Here is a 26,664-nt window from a genome sequence, read left to right as displayed (position 1 = left end):
GGGGCACCCTGAAAAATAGTCTCACCTGAAGTGCCCAGGAATTATTCTCTCTGCTCTAAATATACCCACCTGTTCCACCGAAGAGCAGCTGTTGAGAGAAAGCCACTGAACCCAGGCAGCGCTAACTTTGTTTCAATAATGTGTGGTTGCCACAGAATCCCAAGGCACACTTGGACTTGTCACATGGCACACCATTGAGAACCACTGTACTGTATGAATGTGAATATGAATTCTTTGTTACACTACGTGAATATGGTACATTGAGGTTAGCAGTCCTGAATTCATTGTTTTAGTTGTGACGTCCCTGCGAAACAAGCCAAAACCTTTACCCGTGCTGCTGTTAGTGTGAAATAAAACTCTGAGAGTGTGACCCGTAAGTTAGTGCCCCTATGCCGGGCCTGTCATAATATGCGAATGCATCACGAGATTGTAGATCAGATTTTACCGCCGGATATTTGGTGTAGAGGGGGACAAGGAGGGGACCAAGAATAGCACAACGCATGAGAACTCTCTCCCCATGTGGTTCCGTGTGGGTTTTTGCTCATGTGTGATTGTGTCCATGTGTGCAGAGGTTAATAGTGTCAAATTGAAATTCTGTAATGACGACTGAACCACTACTACACGTAAAGTACACAACACAGTAAGCTACAGTAAACACTGCTGAAGTGTTTGTGTTTGACATCATCTCCCAAATAGATCTGTAAGGACCTCTTGAGACTGTCATTAAATGTATACAGTAAGGGTATATATAGTGTGGGGAAACATACCCTATGTCTACTGTGTATTTCTCTGTGAAATGTGGAAGTGTGTGCCCGATGAAGTCAAACTTGTCGTTTCATGTCACACCTGGTGACACGAAACAACAGGTTTCGTGTCACACATGAGCCTGGTGGTGCTTAACATTTTTAGCGGTGCCAGCCGCGTCTACATTTGACTGTGCGTGTTTGTCCGCCCGTCTGTATGAGCACGCCATAAAAAATCTGCAGCTGATTGCAGCACATGGATGCAACCAATTACACTAATTAAACACAAACGGGAGACACAACGCAAGATGTGCGCCACTTAAAGACATGCACACACACAAAGGCCGTGCACACACACACACACAGACAGACAGCATGGTCACTTAAAGGGGAATTTTGGACTAAAGTTTTCTTACCTTTTCTATGACGTTATGATATCTTAGGAGGAATGGTACAGTAGAAAAATTTCATAACTCCACCCCTGAGCCGCCACAGCTTAAAAGGTGCGCGGATAGGCCTTAGGTTAGATAAATGATCTAGATTTTTTTTTTTTTTTAGATCTGACGTTCATAGTGACAGAACACTATGCAACCAAAAAAAAAAAAAAAAAAAAAAACAGAAGTCTCGCTAGACGAGATTGAAATCTCGAGATTTCAATCTCGTCTAGCGAGACTTCTGTTTTTTTTTCTTTTTTTTTTTTTTTTTGGGACAATGTTCTGTCACTATGAACGTCAGATCTCACCAAAACAATTAATAAAAAAAGCTATTAAAATATGTGATCTAACCTAAGGCCTATCCGCGCACCTTTTAAGCTGTGGCGGCTCAGGGGTGGAGTTATGAAATTTTTCTACTGTACCATTCATCCTAAGATATCATAATGTCATAGAAAAGGTAAGAAAACTTTAGTCCAAAATTCTCCTTTAATGACATGCACACACACACAAAGGCTGTACACACACAAAGGCCGTGCACACACACACACACACACACACACACACACACACACACACACACACACACACACACACACACACACACACACACACACACACACACACACACACACACACACACACACACACACACACACACACACACACACACACACACACACACACACACACACACACACACACACACACACACACACACACACACAGCAAGCAGGGGTCAATCCATGCTAGTCTAGGGAAATGTGTTGGAACTAACCGCTTTCAATGGTGCCAAATAATAATGTGTCCAAGATAAATATTGGAACATAATTATGTTCCCGTATTTCTCTGGAACTGTTTGATACGAATGGTACTGTTTTATACTGCATCACTGTCTTCTTTCTTCTGTGAGAATTCTATCACCTGAAAGGGAAACTAATGAGACTGACCGCTTACAGCTGGTGCCAGGCGTGCAATGCTCATTTGGTATGTTCTTGCACTCTATTTCAATGACGTGACGCGCACGTCGCTTAACACCTACACTGCAAGTCACACAATGGACAATTGATATGCATCTAGGCTTATTCCTATGTTAATTCGCTAGGTGCGAGTCGGGAGCCTTTGAAAACTTTGTTGAGGTGCGAATTTAAAGTAGTTTTAAATCTATGCATGTGCTCCTGGTCAAATAGGTTCCGGCACGGCGTGCAAGGCCGTCCAGTGAGCATTGCACCCCTGGCTGGTGCCAAATATTTGTCCGTATTGATTTTCTTCTATGTGAAAGGAAAGCTATAGGGATGGAGAGTAGGCGGTTCTTTCTGAGGAGGCTCAAGTCGTTCACGGTGTGTAACAAATGCTGCAGATATTCTATCAGTCTGTAAGGAAAGCTATAGGGATGGAGAGTAGGCGGTTCTTTCTGAGGAGGCTCAAGTCGTTCACGGTGTGTAACAAATGCTGCAGATATTCTATCAGTCTGTAATGGCTAGTGCCCTCTTCTTTGCAATTGCCTGCTGGGGGGGGGGGGTCAAATAAATGCCGGAGAACCTGAATAGGCTGGTCAGGAAGGCTGGCTCCGTCGATGGGGCTACTCTGTCTGGACGGGGTGGAGAAGGTGGTTTTGTACCAGGGAGCCCCTGGTACAAAACATTTACAGATGGGGGTCCGTGGCCAAATACATCCTTGACATGAAAAAGTTTAATAAGCACTGTTAGTACACAGTGAACCTGCAGTAAATGGAGCAGTCTTCCTCCTGCAGCCGTTTCACCATCGTCTTCACAGTCCTGCAGGAAGCACTGCTTGTCCTCACAGTGGATTCTACAACAGCACAGCGGAGATAGAAAATGTGAAGGTCATTTCAGTCCGTCTGAATGTAAAGCTGCAATTCTTGTACTTCAAGTTGTACTGGCTGCGGGCAGCAACCAGAACTCAATTTGCTGTTCACCTTCATGATCTGAATCGATTAACCCGACTGCTTTTCGTGGCCCCATGGGCCTTTCCTATAGCACGGCCCTTAGGCCAACATTTCAACTTTCACACAAGAAATATCAAAATCAACTGGACACATTGCCATGAAACTTAGGGCTACTACACACTGCAAGACATTTGCTTTGATTATGCTGTCAGGGACCTTTTTTGGAGCTCTGATGCACCCCAACCAGATCTGTGTTGCTCACAGACAGACAGAAATTATTTCTGTTTGTCTGTATCTATCGATGTATATCAATATAGGCTATAGACCTTTGTTCCTTGGGTAAATTCAGGTGTCATACAGTACATATTGGTAGCTATATAAATATTGCTGTGTGTGTGTGCATGCCTGCATGCCTGCGTGTGTGTGCGTGTGCGTGTGCGACTGTGTGTGTGACTGTGTGTGTGTGACTGAGCGACTGTGCGCACGTGCGGAGAGAGAGACGCAGAGATTGTTGGGGCGAACTAGTTCTTGTAATGACTGTTCTAGTGGGTGGAAAGCTGGTAGCAGAATGCCCACAGTGCCGCTGATCAGAGCGGTATCCTTGTGAGGGTCTTCACAGGGAGTTGTATGAACTTCTGCGTGGGGGGCTCGAGTAACCGATGTCGGTATTGAGTCTGGTAGTTAGGTAGGTGGGTCGTAAGGCCAGTTACCTGTGATTCGAAGGGATCTTCTCCTTTCTTATTAGTTACAATATTATTCTTACAGAACTGAAATATCTCTGAACGCACTTATCGGTCATCGGCTCAGTCTCATATAGTGGTAGATTATACTCGCCATATAAGGACGACCCTAGAGCATAGCCGTTTCATTTATCATCCATATATTCCTATTAGGAGAGGTGCCTGTATAGGGGGCATCTCCGTAACAGAGAGACAGAGAATGATTTAAGGAAAATCATTAGTGTCCTGTCTCGCTCTCGCGCACATATCACGGGGACCTTGCACGCTTTCGTGATTAGACAGATGTCGGAGATGTGATAATACAATGTAGCCTAATGTAATGTAATATAGATTGGAATAAAAAACTAAATGTATCGGGTCTAGATCGTGTCCTGGTGAACTATTGCAGTGAGTGATCCCTTGTCGGCAATCAATCGTGTAGTGTGAAAACCACAACGATATTATGACAGCCGATTTCAAGATAGAGACTTGTGTAGTGTGAAATACATAACGATCTGATGACTCCCTGATCATTTAAAAGTCGTACAGTGTGTAGCTGGCTTTACTGAGCTCATTAATGCTCCCCAGAGGCAGAACTATTTGGATATTGGTGACCCCCAGAACCTGTTTTCTAGCGCTACCCTTGGGTCAATTTTTACATTTTGAGGCCGCCAACAATGGAAGAAGTAACTCTGATTTTTTTACTTAAGTAAAACTAACAAAACTACAGTGTGGAAATACTTTGCTCATGAAGTAAAAGTCCTGCACTCAAAATCTTACTTAAGCCAAACTACAAAAGTATTAGCATCAGAATATACTTAAAGTAGCAAAAGTGAAAGTACTCATTATGCAGAATTCCCACAGCCGAGTAGCAGGGCTCTAGGGATGGCAATGTCAACTGTTTAGGTCCTTACACACCGGGGCGAATTCTTCATGCGAATAAATACGTTTTTTTTTTAAACCTTATAAAGTCAATGCAAGCGTCCACATCAGTTTCGCGAAGCGAAAAAGCGTCTTTTAATTATTCGGAACGAGTCCGAATTTTGCGTATATTCGCATATTCGCCGGTGTGTAAGGACCTTTTGTTTTTTTTCATTAATATTTTTATTGAAAGATAGGTACAAAGTCATTTCGTTCAGTATGATCGTATATATCAAGCTTGTTTTAAGCATACATGAAATGAAAATTGTCAGCATATGGTCATTAGTCTTGCCTACTTCCTTAAATGTTTTCTCTTTTTTTTAAACAAACAAACATAACAGACATCAGAAAAAGGAACAATTAAAATAACAAGAAGAAGAGCATGGTACATAATTTTGCTTTTTAAAACAAAGAGTATAAAAACAAAGACCAAATAGAAAGAGAGACATAGGAAAGGAGGTAAAGGGGGAAAGAAGGAGAGGGGAAGAGAGGAGGGGGGGCCTCGGTCATTCTGCAAGTGCATGGGGATTAGATGGAGTTAAAAAATTTCAGGAAAGGATCCCATTTCTTATGAAATGTAGTTAGATTACCTCTGGTAGAATATCTTATCCTTTCTAATTTTACGAAGGACATTACTTCTCTCAGCCATTGGGTACTAGAGGGTGGTTTAGTAGACTTCCACTGGAGAAGAAGATGGCGTCTTACTATTAAAGAGGTGAAAGCCAAAATCTCTAATTGTCTGGGAGTGAACCGGGCATAGTCTTCTGGAATCCCAAAGATAGCAGTATGTGGAGAAATGGTTACTGTAAGGACCTTTTGTGTTGGACATTGGTTAGTTGTGTTGGGCTACCATTGGAGTTAGCCCTGTCCCCTATTTGCAAAGACATTTAACCTTTGAACCGTTTGTTATAACAAAATAAATTGACCAGAGGAGAAGCGGCGCTAGTGGGGCTTATAGAATCTTTTAGTCTTACACTTTCAGAGTCACACATGCAGACCTTTGGTAACTTTTAAATGTTGTGTTAGGAATATTTCAAAAGTATTTATACTTGTATAATGCCACAAAACACATTGGCCTAATTTGCATGTTGAGACCAACGCAGACATGAACTGACCTGTATGCATAAATATTATGCGTGGCACTCGCGATTTTCTTGTTTTCACACAGCTTGTCCAGGACAACTTTAACCTGCAATGTCAGAAAGATAAAAACAGTGAATAATATTCAGGGTTTGTAGGCTATTATATATTTTTTATTTCAAAAGGCAAAATAAGTACATTTTATTAAGTCTTTCCTAAACGACACAGCTGTGGAAAAGCATTTATATGGAGATTGAGCATACTTTCATGATCTGCACTTTGAGCATAACTCAGAACAGTCAGTGCTATCCATAAACAACTCATAAATAAACTGTTTGATCCCTTTCATTGCTGTCAGGTAGAAATCTCATTATCTCCATCACCATATTTCAACTTTTTATGTTTTCCTATTCTTTTAAGTATCAACAAGAGCTTGTGACTAAATAATTACTTGATCCACTGGAACACAGGGTCTTTTTTCAATTTTCTGAAAAGTAACAGTTGTGGATACAAGGTTTCCACCCAACAGCGACACTTTTCTATGTATGAAGCAAAAGAATGACTCAATGACACTGATGTTGTTCTATTAATCTGACGCAGGCATCTCATATACATTACAGCAACACGGAGGTCTGAGAACATTTAGAGGTAAAGAGTGTTGCAAGCATTCTGCATTGCAGTGCTTTCTCTGAGGTTAAGTTAGAGGCCATGCGTTTTCTAATTAGTAAACCCGGATTTCCTGCACGCCACTGTGCAAGTAGCACTACGTACTGTACTTCTCTGAAGTTGCAGTTGACACCGGCTGTCCTTGACTTTGTTACGCACAAAGTCTGACTCATCTTCACATAAACACGTACATTTTTAACAGAGATCACACACAAACAAGACAGGCGACCAGCTGCATTGCCTCATTTATGCAAGCAGATAAAAGCACAAAGAAGGGAAGGATAATAAAACGTAATTAAAATATTAGCATGAGAGAATGATACAAATGAAATGCAATGAACAACTTGAGCCCTATTTTAAATGATGGTGTCGCACGTTGAAAATAGCAGCGTTGTGAGCTTGTAGATCTGCTATTTTAGCTATTTAAAAAAAGTAATTCATCAATAATAATATATGTATCTATACAGTATATATATATATATACACACAGTATACAACATGTGTATACAGTATCATTGATATAAAAGTGTTGGGAACATTTTGGGGGGAAATTTAAGGAAGTAAAATCTATTTTCACCCTAAATGACAGGGTTGAAAGTGGTATTGATTTTCCATCTCAGAGATTCTAGCTGTCTGAATGAATACCTCCTCTGGCTGAATGGCAGTGGCCTGGATGTGGTTCAGGGAACTAAACAAAGTCAACAGTGCTGTAAAATATCGTTGCTGTCGAGTGGAAACCTATGTCAAAAAGTAGCAGATCTACAAGCACGAAACGCGGCGCGAACTTTTGATACTTTTGTGTGACACTGTAGTATGATCACGTATATGGAGAGAAGAGGTTTCTCCCCGACAACAATGATTTGCAAACACCCAATTAGCATAAAAATCTGCACCGTTAATAGAGTGACGCGTCAGGGTAAGATTAAGAAACTGTTCCGTTTAACAAACAACACATATTGAGTCACTCAACTCTTGTAACCAAGGCACTCTTCTGATGAAAAAAGTTCAAAAGCCTTTATTGATGTGGCTATTTTATAATGGAATTTGTTAAAAACTTGAGATAACCCACGCGTAGCGACCCGCACTGCCTTCTTCAGGGTCACTTATTCTTGTATTATGAACAAGAAAATAAATTATGTAAATTTTCTCACTAATGCATTGCTCTCAGCCATGTCATCTAGTCTAATGAACCTCAAGGCAAAATTAATACTTTTAATTGCTGTTTTATAACAAATTCATGTCATCTCAAACAAACAATGTTATAGTGTATGCAAAGTTTTGCTATATTATTCCGCTGGTGCTGTTGAGTGCTAGGGACTAGAAGCCAATTCAGGGTGCCAAAATGGACTGTATGCACTCACAGTTAGTCCCAGTTGTTAATGTTTTACCGCACAATGTTCCACAGAATGATGATTATTTCAACACAAGCTGTTCTACTTTGGGGGAAACCAAAATTGAGTAAACTGAGTCAAATATGTCAAATATATAGGGAAAGCATGCAAATTCTGATGAAAAGTAAAATACACAATGCAAGGTTCTTAGGGGGGTTCCAGGGGGTCCCCAGCAAAATGTGTTAATACAGCTTCAATATCAGTTGAACCACTTAACCCCTATTTTATACTTTGGTTATTCCAAAATAGCCCATCTAAAAGCTTTTTTTAGAGGTGCCAGCCGCTCTACATTTGACGTGTGTTTGTCCGTCAGTCCGTATGAGTACGGCATAAACAGCTGCAGCTGATTATAATACATAGATGCAACCAATTACACTAATTAAACACAAACAGGAGAAACAATGCAACACATGTGTCACTTAAAGACATGCACACACAGACAGGCCCCACACACACACACACACACACACACACACACACACACACACACACACACACACACACACACACACACACACACACACACACACACACACACACACACACACACACACACACACACACACTTAACATCTTTATTTGCGTTCACATTTTAACAATAAATTCTTGAACACAAACAATGGTAGATGCACAAGCTTGGAAAAAACTCAACGACAAGTATTTCAGAATACAGATCACGGCTCACGGGTACAAGAAGCATCGCCTCCTCCATATATGGCGACTGCCAATTATCACAGACATTGAACAGAATTTTGCCAATGCCTTTGCTTTTGGCTTGGGCATTCCTGCAATCTGCAGGCCCCTCACGACTGATTTATGGACTTTACCGAGGCTTCCAAATATAAACACAAGCAGTTTACATTTGTAACCAAGCTGCATGATAGCATCCTTAAGACGTTGGTACTTAAGCACCTTGGTAAGGAATGCCTCTTCCAGGCTGTGATCAAATGTACATGCCACTTCCAAAATGGTCACTTCTCTACTGTCCTCATCAACAACAACAACATCTGGTGTATTAGCTGTGACATCTGAAAAGGCATCATTTTCATTATTGCGCATGAACATGGCAGTTGAAACACAACAGTGCTTATACATTTTGGCAGATGATGAAACATATGAACTTATGTCCTTAGCTAATAGGTCAACAATTCTGTCATGCCTAGCAATGTACATTCCCTTATATACATGGCAGCCGTTCGTTCAGAATATGTGACAGAGTTTCTCACACACACACACCACAACACACACACACACACACACACACACACACACACACACACACACACACACACACACACACACACACACACACACACACACACACACACACACACACACACACACACACACACACACACACACACACACACACACACACACACACACACCAAATAGAGTAGTACCGTCTGAATACCAGCGCACACATCAACTAGAGTAGTACTGTCTGAATACCAGCGCACACACATCAAATCGAGTAGTACCGTCTGAATACCAGCGACCACTCATCAAATAGAGTACTACCGTCTGAATACCAGTCCCCCACATCAAATAGAGTAGTACCGCCTGAATACCAGTACACACTCAACAGAGTAGTACCATCTGAATACCAGTGTAGAGTGTACACTCATCAGAGTAGGCACCGCTTACTCACACTGGGTGTGATTTTTTTTAAACAAATCTTCTCTAATGGGGATCCATGGCCAAATACATATCAATCCTTGACATGAAAATGTTTAAAGGTTCTATGACATTCATTTTAACTTTTTTTTATTTTTTTTTGGCAAAGATTTCTTTTTTTCATTGCAGTTGAAAAGGCTTTAGAAATGTGAGAGAAAAACACCTGCCATGGATCAAGTGGAATCAGTGGAATTTTTGGTTAAAACTTTCTATACACGTTTGAAGGACCATGACAAAGACTTTTAATGTGTGGTAAAACTGAACGACATGAAACCTTTAAAAACCACAGCAATAGATGAGACTGCATTCAGACAAGCCAATGCAAGCAGTGGTGGAAAAAGTACTCAAATGTAAAGGTAAAGTATCAATACTGCAATGGAGAAATACTCTGTTACAAGTAAAAGTCAGGTAATCAAAATTTACTTAGTAAAAGTACAAAAGTATTGGCATCAAAATATACTTAAAGAACCAAAAGTAAAAGTACTCGTTATGCAGAATGTCCCGTTTCACAATTTATCACGTGTCTAAAATAGTAAAATGTTTTGAAAATAGAAGATCTACAAGCTCTGTGAGCTTGTTGCTCTTCTATTAACAAATAGCTCAAGTTAAAATAGGGCTGAAGTGGTAAATGTATGTTTTGTAATAATAATCAAAACTAGTAATGTAGTTTTCATATAATTGTAGTGGAGTAAAAGTACAACATTTTCCTCTGAGATGGAGTGGGTAGAAGTAAAAGTATTGAGCATTGTAAATACTGAAGAAAGTAAAAAATACCTCAAAATTGTACCTAAGTACAGTACTTGAGTACATGTACTTAGTTACTTTACACCACTGTGAAAGTGTAGGGAGGCAGCCCCCCACTGCTCACCTGTCTGGGGGTGACCACAGGTGCCAGGTGAGGCTGGAAGGTACTACGTCTATCTGTGAGTGTCTCTCCATGTTTGATCAGCGGTACCTCATCATCTGCATGAAAACACAAAATCACACCACAGATGTGTTTGATTCTGCTTTAGACTACAGCTACAAGCTGCTGTAACTCAGCCACCGTCTGTTAACTGCATGCAGTGGTGGAAAATACTGCTATGTAAAAATACTCTATTACAAGTAAAAGTCAGGAATGCACAATGTACTTGGTATCATAATGTACTTAAAGTACCAAAAGTAGAAAGTACCCATTATGCAGAATGTCCCTTTCACAAGTTTTCAAACGTATAAAAAATCTTTAGAAAATTGACGATCTACAAGCTCACAAGTACAGTACTTGAGTAAATGTACTTAGTTACATTACACACTGCATTTCAAATAATCCCACATGTACGCGCCATTGGGCCATACCGCCAGTGTGATCCGTGAAGAGATGGGTGTATTCTGTGTTCAGTTTCAACGTCCTGAAGTCAGGTATATCTTCGTCATCATCGTCACCTTCCTCCTCCGCGGTCATATTGACCATCTGGGATTGTACCACTGCAGGAACAGAGCAGAGGTTATAATAATATAATAATAAACTTTATTTATATACAGAATATAAACAAAGTTTATATAGTTGCCATTCAACAAAGATACAAAGTGCTTAACAAATGAAATTCAAACAGTGAATCATAAATCATAAACAATAACAGCAACAAAACCAACACACAATAACAGTATCAGTGAGAATAGATGCATTCATTTCTGCTGTTAGGTTAAAAAGTTTTTTTTTATCATTTTTTTTTATTTATTTAGATTTAAAAATGGTTATGGAGCTAGAAAACCTGAGGTCCAATGGGGAGGCTGTTCCTGTTGAGTCTAGGGGCCCTGATGGCAAAGGCCCGGTCACCCTTGGTCACAGCCTAGACTTAGGAACATAATATAGTAGAGCCGAATCAGAGGACCTCAGGCGACAGACGTTATGATTATGATGCCAGACTCAACTCCTGGTCTCATTAAAATGAATTCCTATGGTGCAAACCATGAGCAAACACCATTACATGCCCCTTCAATTATTAATAGTATGTCTTATAACTCTGTTACGGACAGGCTAGTCGTGATGGATGACTCTAATTAAAGCTGCAATCTGGAACTTATCTTAAAGGATCGTCACTTCACTCAGTTTCAACTTATCTTCGAATAATTTGTCCTCACTAATGCTCATTATAAGATGCCACCATTTCTGTCTACTCCGTCTGCCTCTCATCTGTGGCCTGTGGACAGTTCAGAAACCTGCCTACCAGTGATGTCATTCGGTAGGCAGGTTTGGTCATTTCAAACAAGATTTCACACTTTTCAGCTTACCAATGAGACACAGAGTGAATAGACAGAAATGGTGCCATCTTATAATGAGCATTAGAACCAATTATATGAAGATAAGGTTGAAAATGGGTGCTTTTAATGAATGAAACATTATTTCCAATATAAACCAATTCTTATGTTAATACAATATAACATATTTCTCCACATGTGCATAATATGAATGTATGCACACACACATATATGGATACACACTTTCATATTTTTACTAATTCATTGCATTGATGCTATATATCTATCAATAAAGCACCGAAGTCTGACGTCACTGCCGCTAGAGGGCGCTGTTCCGCTGGTTCGTGGTTTTATTTTTTGTGTTGAAATCCCCATTGGGGAATCTTAGATCACGTCATATAAGAACTGTGTTCCAAACATACGAGCCCGGCGATTCTGTCAGGGGGGTGGCTCTGCATCGTTTATGATATTCATTCATATTTGATACAGCCTGTTTCTGGCGAAAATGGAATGAATTCTCCCTTAAAAGTCTTAAGAACTACACTTCCGGGTCTGAAATCACCGTCCCGTTGACTAGTTTCTAGCGTTTATTGTGTTACTCTTTGGGTAAATGTGTACATTTCCACCTTCAGTCGATGCTTCATATCCATATGAGTAAACTCGCCGGGTGGTGTTTATTATATTTTTCGAACACAGTTCTTATATGACGTGATCTAAGATTCCCCAATGAGGATTTCAACACAAAAAATAAAGCCACAAACCAGCGGAACAGCGCCCTCTAGCAGCAGTGACGTCAGGACTTCAGTGCTCTATAAGCTTTACTTTATATAATTTCTTGTATGTTTTTATTGAGTTGGACATTTTCATTTTGTTATCCAATGAATTCCACAGATTTACCCCTATGAATAATATGTATCTCTCTTTGGAATTGGTCCTTGCTTTTGTTTTCTTGAAGATGACTTTCTTGAAGACTCCCCTGAGTTCATATTTGCATTCTCTACGCTTGAACAGCTCCTGCATGCAGTTTGGAAGTAATTTATTGTGTGTGTGCCTTGTACATTATTGAAGTGGAGTTATAAGGTTGATTTCATTGTGCGGCTTTCGATGAATAGTGGGTTAGTTGGTGCATAGTAATCAGACAGATTAACTATTCGTATTGCTTTTTATTGTAACAAAGATGGGATGAATTATTGTTTTATGTATTTCCCCACACTTCCGCACAGTATGTTAAATATGGCAATAGTAAGGGGCAGCACAGTGTCTGGAGTGATTTCATTTTATGTAAAATTGCTATTGTTTTGGATAATTTTCTTTTTAAGATGTCTATATGTGGCTTCCAAGTAAGTTTGTAAAAATGATTGATCGTCATTTTGAATAATGACTCTTCGCCTGGTGTCCGGTATGACACCTACTGACAAGTAGTACTGCCTGAATCTCATAAACCCAATATCTGCCCTGGCCAAGCGGGGATCAGATGTTTGCGTGGATCAGATGTTTGGTTTCCCACGCTCTGAATGTTCATTAGTCAGCATCTGTGATCATTTGTAATTCCCGAGAAATTATAGATCACCTTCAATTGCCAAAAGGATTCAAATATACAAGTTGTATGCAGAGCTACAGCATTCAGCAAACATTGTATTAATAGTGAAAATGCACTTTTTGTAACCTATATGTAATTAAATTAATTAACAGTATACAGCACATCCAATTCAATGAAAATGTAAGAACAGGGCAGGCGTTAAGAGAGACAACTATTACATTGTAGGTCTCTCTGAAATCTTCCCTTCATTTGCTTTCTGCCTATGCTCCTTTATTTTTCTCTAAGCTTGAGTTTCAAAAGACAATGGTGCAGATTAGCACAATTATCTTTTGAAAATCTGTCATGTTTATTCGTTTTTAATTTCCTTTTCTCTGTGTAAAGAACATCTTTCATAAATTCGTCCTGATCCAACCAATATATTCTTGTCTGGAACTATATTGTCAATGACAAACACTGTGAAGAGTTCTTACAATAAGTGATAGATAAAAGAGGACCGTCTACGTCTTAGAACAATGGCATATGCTAATTATCTTTTCAGCCTTGTTGCAAAAAAAGAAAAGGACCACCTGTCTTATTCTCAACCATATTACCAGCAATAAAAGCTTTGTTTATGCCTGACAAAGGCAAGGAAGCAGTTAGGGATCTTCATTCACCACAGTCGCTTAAAGTCACAGACATAGCAGAGAGTTTTAGTTTAGTTTTAAAGGATCTACACCATGAATTAAAAAAAAATATATATATATTTAATATCATATTGTTTATGTCCCTCAAACGTTTTTCAAAAGGTTGGGCCTAAATCAAGCCTCAGATATACTCATTCCAACTAACTTCTCTCTGGCTTATAAAGCACTTTCACCTGCAATACCACATTGTCCTGTTTGGCACGGGTGCTATTGAGCCAGTTTGTATGCATGTTATCTCCTGGTTCTGTGTGGAAAAAGTAAAATAAATAAATAAGAAAAAATAAATAAAAATAATAAAATAAAATAAAAGATATATATACAGTATTTATTTTTTTGGTTGGAACTGAAAAACGGGAGGGATTGTACCCTGACGTGACGTCACGTCACGTCACGTCAGGGTGAAAATCAGTTTGGCCTGTTTTGAGACCAATTTACAGAAAACCCCAGATTTGCTGTGAAAGCCTGAGTGTTCAAACTGGGGTATTTTTTGGGATAGAAGAGAGGAAGGGGAGACCAAAAACACAAAAAATAAGAAAAAGTTCAAATTCATGGTGTAGTCCCTTTAACAGCCTGCCTACGCCTTTGTGATCGTCTTAATCACAGTCATCCTCTGGAACCCATCAAGCACTCATGAAAAAGCTTGAGTAGGATTTATTTTCACATAATTTAAACTCATTAGCCAAGCATTAGGGAAGATCAGTGGATTTTATTAGCTATTTGACGTAACAATTTCATTAGCTGACCAATACTGCCCTCTAGTGATAATCCAATGTCCATATCTCAGTTATTTCCTCCCAAGAACTGGTTGGGTGCAGAAAGTCATTTTGGATTCAAACAAAGTCCGCTAAACTTTTTTTTTAACCTAATTTTTATCCCACGATTTTGTAACCCCATTTCTTTCACCCAGTGCCAATTGTCTAAGTAATCCTGGGCACTACACTCCCTCTGCCAACCTAGGGAGAGCTCAGAGCCGAGCTCATGCCTCCTTCAATGCATGAGAGCCAACAAGCCTTCTTATCACCCGACAGGGGGGGGAGTTTCCCCGGTTGGACATAGCACATGGAAGGAACACGTTATTCCAACCAGTTCCTTTCCTCTCAATCAGGCGCCCCGGCTGGCCAGGGGGAGGCTGTATAGAGACCAGGATTACTGCATGTTTTTGTGAGGGTACCTACCAGGGGACACAGGGAGAACATGCAAACTCCACACAGAAAGGCCCTTTCGCCAACCCCACCTTTTCGCCAACTCCACCTAGGGGCGGCAGTGGCTCAAGGGTAAAGTGGCCGGGTAGAGTGAACTGGAAAACCGCAAGGTTCCCAGTTCGATCCCGGGCTGGGGCGCTCCCCTAGAGTTAGTGTCGAAGTGTCCTTGAGCAAGACGCTGAACCCCTAATTGCTCCCGATGAGCAGGTTGGTGCCTTGCATGGTTTCCTCCGCCATCGGTGTATGAATGTGTGTGTGAATGGGTTAATGGCACCATCAATGTAAAGCGCTTCGGATAGAAGCGCTATATAAATGCACCATTTACCATTTACCATTTAGGGTATGGGGCACTGATGACGCGGAGGAGAGGACACGCCCCCAGTGCCCACAGCTTCCCGGTGGGAATCAAACCCAGGACCTTCTAGCTGTGAGGCAACAGCGCTACCGACTGCGCCACCCTGCCAAACACCGTGAACTTAATAAAAATTTACCGGAGTATTGCATTAATTTACATCTTTCATACCTCACCTGCTTCAGTGCTTTGGGACTTCTCCACGAGAAATTCGCGAATCTTTTCAACCCAGAGGTAGAGGATGCTCTCCCCAGCATGATCTCTGTTGGAATTTTAAAAAATGCCCACGTGATTTCTTGGGGCCCAGTGTCTGACATGTAACTTACATGTACTTACATGCAGGCATGCAAACAGCCCCGAGGTGAAAAAGGTGACAACATGTTGTTTTCTTTCGGGTCAGGTGTCACACAATTGCCCTATTTGGGTTCAAAAAGGTGACTGTAGCTGAAAAGTAACACTTTTGCATGTCTGTACATGATGTAAGTACATGTATCAAAAAGAGCAACCGGAATACAGGATAGCGTCACTGTCGGGCAGAAACCGCCAATCTCCATATTCTAACTTTTTGTGTTTTTTTAGAAAATGAATGCCCTACTTGATCACACTACAGTGTCACACAAAAGCATCAAAAGTAGCAGATCCACAAGCTCAAAACACTACACGGTGCAAAGCGACGTGCGCTTTGAGCTTGTAGATCTGCTACTTTTGCTACTTTTGAATTTGAATCCTGAAAAGTAACAGTTTTGGACGTATGAGGTTTCCACCCGACAGAGACGATATGCAAAACAAGTTTCTAATTACATCAATAACAAGTGTTAAATATTGTCAGGGCTAATATCGTTCAACAGTGTCTCATTATCAGGCCAAAATATAATGACATGTACTCACACATAAAGGTCCTCGAGGCTATTTGATAACTTCACCCTCTCAGGGCCTCGCAACCACGACGCACTAAAGGTGGATTATTAAAGATGGTGTTGATGTGATCTCTGATTGCAGTGTGTGATCTTTAGGTTAATTTAAAGAGCAAACAAACTTACTTGATCTGATAGATTGGTGGTGCTGCACTTGGATAATCAAGTGGGAGCATTATCTGTTCAATTAAAAATATACTTGTCTTGTTACACAGTACACAGTATACATATATATATCTCTGGGATAGATTGTACACTCTCTACAGCGGTGGTTCTCACAAGTGGGGTCTGGGGACCCCCAGGGGCCCTTGAGGGGGTTCCAGGGGATCCCCAGCTAGATTAAATAATATAGCATCAAAATCAGTTTAACCAGTTTAACCCTATCCACAAGTTTCCTAGGGCCTTGTGGGCATTATTTCCTGTCGATTTGATCAGGTATCAGGGATCAAATCGACAGGAAGTGATGCCCACAACGCCCTAGGACACTTGTGGATACATTGGCTACTTTGAAAATAACTGATCTACAAGCTCACAACACATCACCATACAATGTGTTGTGAGCTTGTAGATCTGATATTTCTTTTAAAGATCTTGTGGAAAAAATGTTTTAAGACGGAGGTTATACCAATACTTAATTTGGGTTCCTTGACAAGAAAATGTTTGAGAACCACTGCTCTCCAGTTATATTATTTATTTATTATTCATAGTATTTTATTATGTGCAAGCATTTAGGCTATTATGACACGAAACATGATTCATAATTGGTATGATTTTACCTGGATACATGCGGTGAGTTTGGGCTTCTCTAAGTCAGTGGATATTTTGATGCAAAATATTCTGGATGCTTCATCGATAACACACCATTCATCGCCGTATATGGAAGAAAGTGCCTCCACCTCCTCAATCTATGTGAGACAAGACAATAGCTATCAGCAAAAAAAATGGATGTCAAACTACAATATGAATTAGGCCTAATATTAATACTATAGTTTTATATACTGTAGGCAATTCAAAAACTGATTATATGTGTTTGGCCAACACTTTATAAAATAAACGTAAAATACTATATATATATATATATATATATATATTTATTTATTTTCTTCTTTTTTCTTTAGTATAGTAGTTAGTCTAGTATTATTATTAGTGTTCAAAATAACAACTTTTTCGCTTTTTACTTGAGTAGTTTTCAACACAAGTAGCCTAATCTTCTTTCTACTTGAGTAATATTTCAAGTAAGTAGGCTAAGTCAAGTAACAGTATCCTATTTTTTTACTTGAGTAGCTTCCACCCCTGGCTGCAACCCATATTACTATAGAGACACACGGGGACTACAAATTTCACGCCCACTTTTGAGACAGCGCCGCTACTCGAGGTCCGTTAGAACGATGAACTGCAGCTGCCAATGCAATCCCTATGAGAGGATATGAGAATTAGCCTACTTTTGAAATATTCGTACATTAACTGGAGACGATATTGATTTAAATAAAAATATGTTTCCAAATGTATGGAGTGTCTTTGTCAACATATCTTCTTGTTTTCTTAATAGTTGATGTGTTTCACATTTAATTTGCCACTTTAACGAGTTACCCATAATGCTAACACAGCAGAGGGTAGACAGCAGACAGGCATTTCAGTGACATCACTGTCTTTACGAGCGCCGAGCGCCGACCGACAGCGTACCCACTGTAGAGGCAGGAGAGGCGGTCGCCTGCCCAACTAAAATCTCGCCTCCCCTAAAAAAAAAAAACCCCGAAAATGTGTCATTGCGTGCTTAATGTCCTCAAAGTCACGCATCCAACAAGCTTTGAACTGAGCAGATTGGACCTTCTGTTCCAGAGATAATTACCAAAACCTATTGAAAACGTCCACTTTCGCCAGTTTTCTAGGTATTGAAAACCTCAAGGGATGCGTCCGTGATGCGACCACTTAAAGTCTGGATCTCCGATGCTAGCGGTTTTGACATACTGATGGAGTATATTATAGTATATTGTGGGTAGTATATCGAGATGAAAGATATGGGACATTAAAAAGGACAAATTAAACAAATGGGACAGATTATTAGAACACAACAAAAATCGCTACAGCCTCAGTAGTTAACCAGTGAAATGACGGTATTTTACAATGCCTCTCATAGAGATTGCATTGAGAGCTGCAGTTCATCGTTCTAACGGACCCCGAGTGTCAAAAGTGGGCGTGGATTTGTAGGCCTTCCGCTTCCGGCCGTGTGTCTCTATTCTCCAGAACATGTAGTTCTGGGTGTGTTTGTTTTAAATCATAGCCTAGAGACAGTCAATGGGTGGAGCCAGGCTAGTCCACATTGCTCATACTGTATGTATGTGTGTATTTAGGGTCAATTGGGTTAGAAGTATACAGTCCGAAATTAGTTGTTTTGGCAGCCAGCGCCAGTCATATTTATTTTTATTTAATGTTTAGCTCTAAAAGTTGTTGATGATTTATTTGGTGAGTGTGTGACACAGGGATTCGAGTCGAGATCACACATGACATCTGAACTTTGTTCCCTGTTGTTTCACTGTTTCGTGATAGCCGTAGAATACAACTCTCGTAGACGTATTTATGACGTTTTCAATCTACGAGAGTTGTAGGGTTGATCCCCCATTGTCACAGGGACTTTCATCTCCTAGCCCGTAGATCTCCAAACATGTACAAATGCAAAAAGAAAAAGTGCTTACCCCCACGCCCCAAGTGTTAACTCTTTCTACGGGGTAGTAGTGCAATGTAATAATCCATATCTTTCAATAAAGAAGTGTTTTAATGCCGTCTGTGGCCGATTCTGTCGGAAGTTCCCAATGGGCGGTAGTGACGGGGCGCATCCGGTGAAACCCGGAATTACACTCAATGTAAACAGGAAGTAAACGAGGGTGAAAAAATGGCGTTCGGCCACAGACGGGATTAAAACACTTCTTTATTGAAAGATATGGATTATTACATTGCACTACTACCCCGTAGAAAGAGTTAACATTTGGGGCGTGGGGGTAAGCACATTCTTTTTTTTGCATTTGTACATGTTTGGAGATCTACGGGCTAGGAGATGCAAGTCCCTGTGTCCATGGGGGATCAACCCTACAACTCTCGTAGATTGAAAACGTCAGAATCATAAATACGTCTACGAGAGTTGTATTCTACAGCTAGTTTCGTGACGTGCCCCCGGTGCACCACCCGGGGGTATCGGTTTTGGTGTGTTAAGCATTGTGAGCTTGAAGATACCCGTAACACAACATCTTCAAGCTCACAATGCGTCGCATAAGTTTGAATATCTACATTTTTCGTTGCGCGACGTCATGCTGACGCTGCAGACTCACTGAATGAGAAAGCACACATATGATATGAGTCAACGCTGAATGGAACCTGATTACTAAAAAGTAGACTTGCTGATGACAGACTCAGATAGACAACTTAACTTACTTGAGATTGAAGGTCCCCCTCATTCTCTGAATTTAAGATGTCGTCCATTTAATTCATTATAAAGCTGCAACTTTTTTCACATTTTAAGTCAAAGTAGAGAAAAGCACCGGCTTCACTTAACTCACATGTCACTTGTGAACGAAACAGCTGTGTTCCGTGAGCAGAAATAACGGAGCAGAAATAAGAATTCCGGTCGACGATCTCTTCAGAATAAGAGTATCCTCAAGAGTAAAAAGAAACCATTGAAAACTATTGAAAAACGGTTCATTTGCACATTAAAACTATAAATTAAGCATTTAAACGAAGCTATATAACACATATTATGTTTCTGTGTAACAAAAACGGATTTAAAACATTAATAATTTATCTAAATGGATAAATGCTGTTCAAAGGAGTGCATAGCCTATACAAATTGGACACTGGACAGGAGACGGTGCTTAGTGCCAGCACTTCTGAGGTACACACGCGTTCGGGGAGACCCCCTCTACACCGCCACACTCTCCGCTAAGCGGGAGAGGTGTATTTTGAAAAGTGGCGGGCCGTCCAGTGAGGTCAGGGGTCAGAAAAGGGCCGTTTTCAGTGCATAGCCTATACAAATTGGACACTGGACAGGAGACGGTGCTTAGTGCCAGCACTTCTGAGGTACGCACGCGTTCGGGGAGACCCCCTCTACACCGCCACACTCTCCGCTAAGCGGCACAGGCGTAGAAAAAAGTGTGGCGGACCGTCCAGTGAGGTCAGAGGCCCGAAAAGTGCCGTTACAGACAAGGCTTTGAAAGTTTAAAAAAAGACCTTTTAATTACTCTTTACTAATAAAACAGTGTACAAATTATCAAAAACAGAAATAAATAAATAAAGTTTACAATATTTGTTTTTAAACATTGCCATTTGTCTTAAGGTGGATTGAGAGGCTACTTTAGTAGTTTAGTAGTCACAGATTTGATCAATTTACTTTATGTGTGTGTGTGTTAATAACAGCACTCATTATTCAAACACAAATCATGCATGAGAGTTATTTATTTCCACAAAAGGCTCTTCGTCTTCGTCATGAAGTGCAGGGGAATGGTGATCTATTTCTATGTGATTTGTGATTTCTATTTCACGTTCCACAAAAGGCTGTTCAACTACAGGGCTGTCTTGCACAACCAACTTTTCCTCCTGGTGCACAACAACTGGCTTAGGCTGCACCTGAACACGGCTATTTTTTTCTGTATATAAAATCCCCTGTATCAATACCTCATGATTGCAAGTGGTGGATAAACACGCATAAGTAAGGGTGTCAAAGTCTCGACTCGGTGAAACTCCCACACAGTCCATATGATACCAGCCTCCACAGAGATCACATTCAAGCATTGGTTTTTCTGGGTCATTTGGTGTTTCACAAATGCAATAGACAGTTTTTTTGTTTTTTTATTTGGCTTCACCCACTCATCACCTAGTGGATCTTTGGCACGTCTTTTGCCCACACGCATTTTCATGGGTGTAGCAGATGTATTAGCTTGTAGACCCTCTGCAGCTATCTTGTCAGCTTTATCTGAATATGCACTAATATGTTTCTTCTCTGTGGTCAAGGTATCACCAATATCTGGACATCCACTATTGTCATCCATATCCTGTGTTCCCAATATCAACTGAACAAGCAAGAGTATTTTGGTCTCCCTCATCAAACAGATTAATAAGGCCTTTCACATCACCTCTATTTACTTGCCAAATTTGACAGATAGTCTCTCTCTTTTTTGGGCGGTGAAACCGCCCCTATAAGTGAGATTTGGAAAAATGTACAAATATCTTGGGCAGTGAAACCGGCCCTAAAAGTTTGTAGAATTATCCTGCGCTGTGATTGGCCAATCACAATCTATTCAGGACTGTGATTGGCCAGTGTCACATGACACATGTGCATAGCCCTATGTGATTGGCCAGTGTCACATGACACATGTGCATAGCCCTATATAAGCAACCATAACTTAAAAAAAACCAAATTATTGTTTTTTTTAAGTTATGGTTTTGTCCATCATAAAGTGTGTTTTACAAAAGATAAATGTATTTATCTTTTGTACATGATTGATCGACTCCATTCAGTATTGTGATTAGCTAGCAAGACACATGCTGACACTAAGTGGCTCTTTCAGATCAAAGCATATATATTGGTTGACTCCATTCAGTATTGTGGTTAGCTAGGAAGACACCGCCCACTTCACACAGGGTGTGATTTTTTGTGAACTAATTGGCCAACCAAGTTCTATTGCAACATCTTTCCAGAAGCTGACATTGTCTCTGTCTGTGTGTTGTTTTTGCATTGCGTGTATTGCTTTAGCAATGGGAAGATAATTCGCATTGTCTTTCTGTCTATTTTTATGTTTCAAAGCAAAGTTTTTGCTGCCACCACATAATTTCAACTTGTTATCTGTACGATTTGTGACTTTGTCCTTCTTATCACTGGCAATATCACTAATATCACTAACCCCAGCTCCAAAAGCTTTGCCTCTCTCCCCCTGCCTCTCTCTGCCTACCAGAATGAGATGTTGGTGTGTGTCTTTATTAATGGTCTTGAAACCAGACTATTTTCCCGTTCTGTGTCTCTCTCCGTTCCTGAGATATGACTGATGTAACATTGACTGTGACCATGATTGTGCCATTTTTCTAGGGCAACCTGGAGATCATTTCTACCAAGTTCCATGAAAATCTGCCACTCTCTTCTGGAGTTATTTTCTTCTCAACAGACTCGCACACAGGAGTATTATTTTGTGTTATTGTGCTTGTCATAATTAGAAACAATTGCTGGCTGTAGGCTATTAAACGCTGACTCAAGTAACAGTCTTGCTCACTAAGAGTCAAATAAAGTCAAAGGACGGTGATAGGAGGCTCCACATCCATTGCCTGATTGATATTAAGCTGGTAGGTACACATGATGTAATAGACATGCCACTAAAAGTATGCACTTAAAAGTTTATTTTCATTCATTATTTATATTCTTTATAATTGTGAATGTTAAAAATTGTGGGGTTCTGCTATAGTCACTTACAAAACGTATACACTATTTCAATGTTAAAAGAGAACTCTGGAACTAATCTGAACAAGAATCAAGAGGGATTTATTTGTCACTTACTCAATACAGGTACAAGCAGTGAAATGTTGAGACCTGTTTCTACAGAGATTGTGCTAACACAACCAAACTAAATATGTCAGTAACAAGTAACAATACTGATGTAATGAAGTAGAAATACAATTATAGATAACAGATATAAAATTAAAGTACAGATGGAATGGCAGGTATGATAAACCTTGTGCGTATGTCACAAGTGCCACGGCAAATAGCTGTCTCGTGTCCAGCGTCCAATTAGTAAAGGCTATGCACTGAAAATGGCCCTTTTCTGACCCCTGACCTCACTGGACGGCCCGCCACTTTTCAAGATACACCTGTCTGGCTTAGCGGGGAGTGTGGCGTTGTAGGGGAGGTGTCCCCGCATGCGTATGTCAAAAGTGTTGGCATCGTCAGCCGGCGCCTGTCCAGTGTCCACTGTTGTCTGAAAACAGCACTTTTCTGACCTCTGACCTCACTGGACGGTCCGCCACACTTTTTTTTACGCCTCTCGGGCTTATCTGAGAGTGTGGCGTTGTAGGGGAGGTGTCCCCGAACGCGTGCGTACCTCAGAAGTGCTGGCACCAAGAACCGTCTCCTGTCCAGTGTCCACTATTGTCTGAAAACGGCACTTTTCGGGCCTCTGACCTCACTGGACGGTCCGCCACACTTTTTTCTACACCTGTGCCGCTTAGCGGAGAGTGTGGCGGTGTAGAGGGGGTTTCCCCGAACGCTTGCGTACCTCAGAAGTGCTGGCACCAAGAACCGTCTCCTGTCCAGTGTCCACTATTGTCTGAAAACTGCACTTTTCGGGCCTCTGACCTCACTGGACGGTCCGCCACACTTTTTTCTACACCTGTGCCGCTTAGCGGAGAGTGTGGCGGTGTAGAGGGGGTTTCCCCGAACGCTTGCGTACCTCAGAAGTGCTGGCACCAAGAACCGTCTCCTGTCCAGTGTCCACTGTTGTCTGAAAACAGCACTTTTCTGACCTCTGACCTCACTGGACGGTCCGCCACACTTTTTTTTACGCCTCTCGGGCTTATCTGAGAGTGTGGCGTTGTAGGGGAGGTGTCCCCGAACGCGTGCGTACCTCAGAAGTGCTGGCACCAAGAACCGTCTCCTGTCCAGTGTCCACTATTGTCTGAAAACGGCACTTTTCGGGCCTCTGACCTCACTGGACGGTCCGCCACACTTTTTTCTACACCTGTGCCGCTTAGCGGAGGGTGTGGCGGTGTAGAGGGGGTTTCCCCGAACGCGTGCGTACCTCAGAAGTGCTGGCACCAAGAACCGTCTCCTGTCCAGTGTCCACTATTGTCTGAAAACGGCACTTTTCGGGCATCTGACCTCACTGGACGGTCCGCCACACTTTTTTCTACACCTGTGCCGCTTAGCGGAGAGTGTGGCGGTGTAGAGGGGGTCTCCCCGAACGCGTGCGTACCTCAGAAGTGCTGGCACCAAGAACCGTCTCCTGTCCAGTGTCCACTATTGTCTGAAAACGGCACTTTTCGGGCATCTGACCTCACCGGACGGCCTGCCACTTTTTATATAATATAATATATTATTATATTATAATTATCTCTCAATGTTCACCAACATTCCGTTGGTCCTACTGGTCTGTATCAATTTTTTATCAAGTTCAGGGGCGCTCAGTTATGGAACAGTTCTCTCACACACACTCTCACACACACACACACACACACACACACACACACACACACACACACACACACACACACACACACACACACACACACACACACACACACACACACACACACACACACACACACACACACACACACACACACACACACATTTTGTATTAATTTTTCGGATTACATTCTCATTTGTATAGACCGCCGAAGTCTGACGTCATTTACACATCCTTTGTTTGTCTACCTGGTTCGCAGTTTTCCACCCCCGTTCTGAATCCCATAGACGTATTTAATATCGCGTCAAATAAGAACTGTGTTCCAAAAATAAACAAATGACCCCGGCGTGTTGACTCTTATGGATATGAAGCATCAACTGACGGTGAGAAAACGCTAATGTTACTTCCGCCGAATTAGTTACATTTTCGCCAGAAACAGACTGTATCAAATATAAGTGACTGACTATCATAAACGATACAGAACCCCCTCCCTGACAATAACGCCGACACGCGGTGTTTATTTTTGGACCACAATTCTTATATGAGACGATTCTAAGATGACCCAATGTTATTCTCCATAGAGAAATTACTTCCGCAAACCTGGGGATGAACGAGTCACGTCAGGACTTCGGTGCTCTATAGTATTTTAGTTTTTAAATAGGTGAGATCACATTTATAAACCCCCCCTGCTTTATTTTTTAAATCTCACCTGCACTATCTACTATTATCATTTGTAGCATATTTTGTGGTCTTATTTGCTTCTGCAATAAACAATATTATATCCTGATAATTTTCCAAGAGTGACCTGGCCTAGAGTATTACAACAATGGACAAACAATACAAAAACAATACATATATGTAACACACACAAATAAATATCCAGTTAAAGTGCAAAACAGTGCTAAGTGCACATTTAATGGAGGTCAATAGCCAATTTCAAACTGGAACAACCTGGCACTTAGAAGTGATCTAGTATAAGCCATTTAAAAAGACATACTGTACATCATAAATGTATTTTTTAAGTACAATTGTGTGTGTTTTTTTTAAAAACTTGCCACTTAGAAGTGTTTTAGTATGAGCCATTTAAAAGGCATACATAAATGTATTTTTTAAATAGATTTGTGGCTTTTAAAAAACATAAAAATTCACGATCTTATTTTGAAGGCAACCGGAAACCTTATTTCTGCTAGCTCGAAAACCGGATGTCCTATTTCTGCTCATGGAATGGAGCTGAACGAAACCATGTTGTTGACATAATAATACCACTTCCAGGGCAAGGTGCATCCGTTTTGCAATCCAGCATGTACCGACATTCAACAGAAAGAAACTTAGAATATCATTCATGTAATGTTATTATATTATGCCAGTATGCGGAACATAGTCACTGTATTTTTATCCATTGCATTGCAGATCAATTCTACCGTAGCGGTAGCGTCTATGAAATATAGTTTAATGGTCCTATTTTGACATTTGTATTTTATTTTGAAAGTTTGAAACACATTCCTAGCAGCAAGCAGAAATGTCTGCTTGCTGCTAGGAATGTGTTTCAAAATAAAGTACATTAACGCACCTGAAAGTGGACGATTCTTTTTACCGTCACCATAAATGTACAAATGTATGTATTCTATTCATTTAAAATGTTATGTATCTATTTAATTAATTAATGTTTGCTGTGGTGGCCCTGGAGGCAGGGTTAACTTTTATTTTGAAAAGCAGAGGTGCGCATCCTTGATTCCGCTGCAGTGACAGGGTTGCCATGGCCGCTTATTATAAGCGACTTTGGCCTTCTTTTTCTGTAAAGTTGCTTGTAAATAATATTTTTGTAGTTGCAGGTTGCGTTTTTTTTGTGGCTTGTTTCTAAAGTGTAGCTGCTTATTTGGGCTTGTTTCCTAATGTTGTTAAAACCAGTGGTTCGTAAACATTTTCATGTGAAGGACCCCTAAATTAATATGAATTTGTCCATACAGACCCCCTATCTGAAAATATTTTGTGCCAGGGTCCAGGGAGGGACCCCCTACAAGATATATATTTTTTTTAAATAG

General features: G+C 40.7%; 1 protein-coding gene across 2 annotated transcripts in view; it reads right to left on the bottom strand.

Annotated features, from left to right (window-relative positions):
* Nucleotides 1–20,034, bottom strand: part of impact (impact RWD domain protein) — a 28,989-nt gene extending 8,955 nt beyond the window's left edge. The window contains exons 1-9 of one of the 2 annotated variants that reach the window (XM_080430177.1): nt 19,893–20,034; nt 17,243–17,371; nt 16,593–16,645; nt 16,441–16,503; nt 15,729–15,814; nt 10,873–11,001; nt 10,406–10,500; nt 5,839–5,912; nt 2,887–2,986 (exon numbers count right to left, since the gene is read on the bottom strand). In XM_080430177.1, the coding sequence (XP_080286303.1) occupies nt 2,887–2,986; nt 5,839–5,912; nt 10,406–10,500; nt 10,873–11,001; nt 15,729–15,814; nt 16,441–16,503; nt 16,593–16,645; nt 17,243–17,371; nt 19,893–19,940 (777 nt within the window). In that variant the 5' untranslated portion in view covers nt 19,941–20,034. The remainder of the gene's footprint in view (nt 1–2,886; nt 2,987–5,838; nt 5,913–10,405; nt 10,501–10,872; nt 11,002–15,728; nt 15,815–16,440; nt 16,504–16,592; nt 16,646–17,242; nt 17,372–19,892) is intronic. The other variant, XM_080430178.1, reaches the window with a different exon arrangement.
* Between the last annotated feature and the right edge of the window lie 6,630 nt (nt 20,035–26,664).

Source organism: Gymnoscopelus braueri (assembly GCF_963280865.1).
Source record: "Gymnoscopelus braueri genome assembly, chromosome: 6".
Classification (NCBI taxonomy): domain Eukaryota; kingdom Metazoa; phylum Chordata; class Actinopteri; order Myctophiformes; family Myctophidae; genus Gymnoscopelus; species Gymnoscopelus braueri.
The sequence above is the reverse complement of the archived record's forward strand: the minus strand, read 5'-3'. Positions and strand labels throughout refer to the sequence as shown.